The sequence below is a fragment of the Labeo rohita genome, unplaced genomic scaffold (assembly GCF_022985175.1).
Source record: "Labeo rohita strain BAU-BD-2019 unplaced genomic scaffold, IGBB_LRoh.1.0 scaffold_603, whole genome shotgun sequence".
NCBI classification, from domain to species: Eukaryota; Metazoa; Chordata; class Actinopteri; order Cypriniformes; family Cyprinidae; genus Labeo; species Labeo rohita.
Window position 1 is genome coordinate 1 of NW_026129528.1, and position 5,681 is coordinate 5,681.

A 5,681-nucleotide genomic window follows, 5' to 3' on the forward strand; every position below is an offset into this window, starting at 1 on the left:
ATTGTCACATTTATGTTCGGATCTGCTTGGTTTTGTTCCTTGTTTGACCTAATTTCCACTAGTTTGTTACCTTAGCTTGCACTGTTCACAGAAGATTCTGTTCAGTTCATGTTTTGAGTTTTCTGGTGGCACTTATAGTCTTTTATTAGTCACACTCTGCAAAATTATAAACACAACAAGAAATTAGACAGGATTTCATTGTGTTTTGACATGACTGGCAGTGTGACTTCTTCATAAATGAATGAAACTCTTGTTCAATAAACTCACAGTATACAGTTTCCTGATATACACAACATTTAGAAGTGATTACAATGTATTGCATCAAATAAAGACTGTAACTCACTTACATTAACATTACAGTGATCAAACTATAATGTTGTGCTAACATACACAAACTGTATAAAAACACATCAAGTTTACTTTATATAACTCTCTTATAAAACTATAAACTTTCTTATAAAACTATAAATTTTCTTTACCAGCATCATACTACTCATCAAACAATGACAGAATATCACTGGACACAAATGACGTAATCATATATTACTCAGCTCGCTCTACAAATAATATTGAGCGTATTGTAATCTCATTCTGTCATGCTGAAACATCTCGCGCGGCCGAATTGGCCGCATTCCAGCCGCGGGTGCGCTGATGCGGTTAATTTTACCGATATAAAACACGCGTGCATCAAACAAACACAAGAAATAAACAAATAAACATTTGATGAACGTAAACTGCGATGCCACATCACTCATCTTACCTGAAAAAATGAATAAACACAGGAAGAAATTAGAAGAAATTTCATTGTGTTTTGATATGACTGGCAGTGTGACTTCTTCATTAATGAATGAAACTCCCTGCGCCTCACAGTCGCCCCCCTAGCGTCACTCGCCAGTATATACAGGTCTAAGTGATTAAGTAGGCATCCTTACACACTATACAAAACTTTAGTTTATGTTAAAGCACCCGTATACTTAGTAAATGATAACAAATAATAATAAAAATAAAAAAATACACTGTTTGACTTTATACCTTTCCCAACTATGACCAAATACCCTCTTTATATTGTAAAAGTGTTCAAACAAACAAAAACAACAAACAACAAAACAAAGCAAAAAGCAAATTACAGGAACAGGAGTGTGTTAACATAAGAGAAAGGGGTACTAAATATTACATCAGTGAAATCCATCAAATTGTGTCATTATAATCAGTTTGACAATGATATAATTGTGTGATTGCAACTTTTTCCGAACAGAGACCAAACTAGTTTATATTTTTGTGTTCAATGTTTTATTTATTGCTGAATAGTACAAAAATAAATCAGGTTGTCAAACTAAATTTTATCTCAGAAATTTGAGTGACTGACAAGTGTTTCATACTTCATACTATGCAAAACTGCTCAGTGTTTCCGCCTCTCAGGGTGTTTTAAAGAGAGCAGTTTGTATTGTTTTTCCACCAGTAGAGCAGAGAGAAATCAACACAAATCATGTTCCCGACATCTTTACTGCTGCTTTTCACAGCAATGACCTGTGAGTGTCTTTATCAGCAAGTAATATGAAACAGATATGTGGACAGAGCTGTATAATTTCATCAGGTTGTGTATTGTTATTTTGTCTCTGACAGGTGTGGAGTGTAATATTGTCCTGACGCAGACAAACTCTATAGTTCTGCAGCCGGGAAACTCACTTACTCTCACATGTGAGGTGTCTGGATACTCTGTTACTGATAATAGCTACGCAACAGCCTGGATACGACATCCTGCAGGAAAAACTCTGGAGTGGATTGTGCACATATGGGGAGGTGGAGACATATACAAAAAAGACTCACTGTCAAACAAGTTCAGCATCTCCAAAAGTGACTCCAGCAAAACAGTGACTCTCAAAGGGCAAAATCTACAGACTGAAGACACAGCTGTGTATTACTGTGCCAGACAACCACAACATGAGAAAACAGCACAAGCACTGTACATGAACTACTACAGTCAACATCTATGAAATGTATCTACAAAAAAAAATAAAAAAATGAATAAAAAAAAAATTATTTTATCACTTTAAGCCATAAATAAAAGCCATAAAACAAACATAACAAAATCAAAAATAAATCAGGTTGTCAAACCAGTTTTATCTCAGAAGTTTGAGTGACTGACAAGCATTTTATACTTAATAAAACACTTTTTTTTTTATAACCATATTCACACTGTTTCCTGAATATGCTTATTTTTAGCTCTGTGATGTATTTGTGAATTTCTGAAAATGAGCCTATGCAAACCAAAGATGCAAACCCATATGAAAGCATTTTAGCTCACTGAAATTCAAACTTCAAAAATGTATCCTTATTTAACTCAGATAATGATATGCAAATGTTCACTATGAGAGAATAAGAGCATCAGTTTCCTCCAGCACAGGGTCAGTCCACTAACACTAGGATAAAGCTGTGTGGATTTACTCTCTGATTCTGAAATCAATCATGAGTCAAACTCTACTCATTTTATTTGCCTTTTTACCATGTGAGTTGATTCATTCAGTCAGTCAGTCACATTACTGTGAATATTTTTGTTGCGGACTGTATTTATATTTTTTTCAAATATTTATTAGTTAGAAACAGATGAAATGAGATTGACTCTCAGTGTGTTTTTCTCTTTTACAGATGTTTCTGGCATCTCACTGACCTCGTCTCCTGCACAGATTAAAGCTCCTGGTCAGTCAGTGAGGTTGTCCTGTCAGATCTCTGGATATGCCCTCACAGATTATGGCACAGCTTGGATCAGGCAGCCTCCTGGAAAAGCCATGGAGTGGATCGGGATCATATGGGGCAGTGGATCAATAGACTCTGGGAATTCCTTCAAGAGTCGATTCACTATTTCGAGAGACACGGGCCAAAATGAGCTGTACTTAGACATTAGCAGCCTGCAGACTGAAGACACAGCTGTTTATTACTGTGCAAAGACACACCACAGTGGATCAGTTCAGTGTGAGAAACTGACAAAAACAGATCTGCAGTTCATCAACACAGTTACAAACACACAATAAATGACCTGCTTCATGTTCAGGATCATATTCAGACACATTACCACATACACTAGTGAAGTAGGCGTATTATGATATTTTACATTATTATTCTCTGAAAAGAAGTGCACTGTGTACAGTTGAATCGAATGGACAACTGAAAAACATTAAATAACCTGATGATTTTCACTTCACACATAGTAGTGTCCTCTTCAGTTAGGGAAAATGTAAAGTATGTACAGTTAAGATATCAAACAAAGCCTATTTTAGGGGCAAGAATTTCACTTCACTGTCTCCCTATAACATTGGGATTTTTTGACCACAAAACAAAACTTTAATGTTTGTGATTTTTAATCTGTCCTCTAAAAATTGCCATATTTCATAACATGGTGACCTTCAGTGTTATTGTGTAATTTAGAGAAATGTGCAAAGTGGTCAGTGGAGTACAGATAAAATACACTGTTTCAACAATATCTGATGTGACAGCATAATTAGTAACTGAATATAAGTAAGTTTATTGAGTATGTGAATGAACGAGTTACTCCCTGACTGAGCAAATTGTACAACTGGTACAACAAACAGTAAAACTGGAACAAAAGTACATCTTGTCTTTACAAACTAATTGTGGAAAAATGAACTGTTTATGGTTGTTATTGATCATAATTCCTTTAGTAGACGAATAAAAGAAATACAACATGAAAAACATCCATGATTTTAATTACTAGTTTTTGTGTGCTAATGTAAAAAGCAAAAAGTGTTATAACTATATACAGTCTGCCATTTAATTTACTTCCAAGTTTTTTTTTTTTTTATAATAATATAAAAATGTATCACAATGCTTATATTTTATATCATGCTGTATAAAGAGTATTTTAACAGTAGTGCACCACAAGAGGGAGTCACTTACTAAAGTATCAAACATGACCTGTTTCTGAAGATTTAACACAATTATTAGACGTTTACTTCACACTTCTGACATATAAATTCCGATAAATAATCAAAAATCAGTGTTCTGAGATCATTTAAAACACTAGAAAAGAAATCAGGGCTAAATTTGAGTCCAAAATGTAGCAATTCCAGACATTTTTTCATGTCTTTACCTTTAGCAGAAACATCTGAGTAACTCACATGATCTCCTCCTCCTCCTCACATGATCAGCCACATTACTCTAAAAGATCATATTATACAAGCACAGAGAAAGCAGCCTATGCAAATGTGCTAATTGAACTTTATATAACACAAATTCAGCTGAACTGTTCACTCTCCAGTCAAATAATATCTGATGTTGACAATGGAGTTGCGGAGCATTTGTCATTTCATCTTTATGGTGATTCTGTCACAGCAAGGTCATTTTGACATTAGTGTAACATTAGTGTCTAGTTAACAACACTATGACTGACAAAAGCTCTTCATTTGTATTTTTTTTTTTTTTTTTTTTTTTCTTTTATTCCACAGGTATCAATGGTGATGAAATCCGATTAGATCAGTCACCTGCTGAGATAAAGAGACCTGGAGAAACAGTGAAGATCTCCTGTAAAACATCTGGTTTTACAATGACAGAGCACTACATGCACTGGATACGACAGAAACCAGGAAAAGCTCTGGAGTGGATTGGGAGAGTTAACTCTGGCAGTAGTTCTAGCTCTGATTATCTTATTTATGCAGACTCCATGAAAAATCACTTCACTATGAGTGAGGACGTGTCTCAAAGTACACAGTATCTTGAAGCCAAGAGTCTGAGAGAAGAGGACACTGCTGTTTATTACTGTGCTCGACAGACACACTGACTCCATCTGATGAAGCAGCTCTACAAGAACTGACAACCACAGTTAGGAAAGACCAGTTATTAGGCTTTTAACAATATACTTGTTCTTTTATTCATGATTATGAAGTATTAGCAGTTATTGTGGTTACAGTATCATCATAATTATATATATTTTTTTTTTTTTCCTGATACCTTCTAGTTTGTATCTGAAATCAACTCAATTCAGTGTGAGTGAGTTTTTATTTTACTAACCTTCTGTTACAGTTACATTTAATGAATGGTAAATTTATACTAATTTAATAACAGTTTTAGGAACAAATACCCTCTATATAGTACTTAAAAATTTATATTTATATTGCGTTATGTAGCGTTATAGTTCTGGCAGGTCACATTAGTCAAGCTTGCATCTGCTGACACTCAGCTGATCCATGTCTGGAGGAATACGACGCCAATCAAAATTCCCCATAAGGTCCTTTCAGTCATTATTCAGCCACTATCGTTTTGCTCATGAGTTAATCACCCACCTCCATCCCCAACTCCTCCTCTTGTCCAATCAGGACTTGGCACTTAAAGTGATGAAAAAATAATCACTTAGAACATTAATGATATCTGTTACATCAATCATTAATGTTGGTTCTGTTCTGTTTATAGGGGATTATTCATGCTGTCCCTGCTCATATCCATGCTAGACTGCATGGATTGGCACGGACTGTTTGGCCAGAACAGAACCATACCCCCAACCTAAAATGTATGCTATTTGTAAATTATTTGACGATAGCGGTCCTGACAGAACTAACCTTATGCCCAAATGTGGGTACAAATTTGATCTTTTTTTTTTTTATTGAAAAATAAATAAATAAATAAAAAACTTAGTAAAACTGAGGTCTCCCTGCCCTACTGAACACACTCAT

At 34.9% G+C, this 5,681-nt stretch overlaps 3 gene segments (V, D, J or C); all 3 read left to right on the forward strand.

Annotated features, from left to right (window-relative positions):
* The first annotated feature begins 1,468 nt into the window (after positions 1-1,468).
* LOC127161249 (Ig heavy chain V region 5A-like) lies at positions 1,469-1,994 on the forward strand. The segment is given in 2 exon segments: positions 1,469-1,529; positions 1,624-1,994. Coding segments are annotated over 2 exon segments (414 nt in total).
* Positions 1,995-2,414: 420 nt separating this feature from the next.
* LOC127161248 (Ig heavy chain V region PJ14-like) lies at positions 2,415-3,057 on the forward strand. The segment is given in 2 exon segments: positions 2,415-2,506; positions 2,647-3,057. Coding segments are annotated over 2 exon segments (423 nt in total).
* Positions 3,058-4,283: 1,226 nt separating this feature from the next.
* On the forward strand, positions 4,284-4,792 carry LOC127161245 (immunoglobulin heavy variable 1-46-like). The segment is given in 2 exon segments: positions 4,284-4,351; positions 4,461-4,792. Coding segments are annotated over 2 exon segments (396 nt in total).
* Positions 4,793-5,681: the final 889 nt, after the last annotated feature.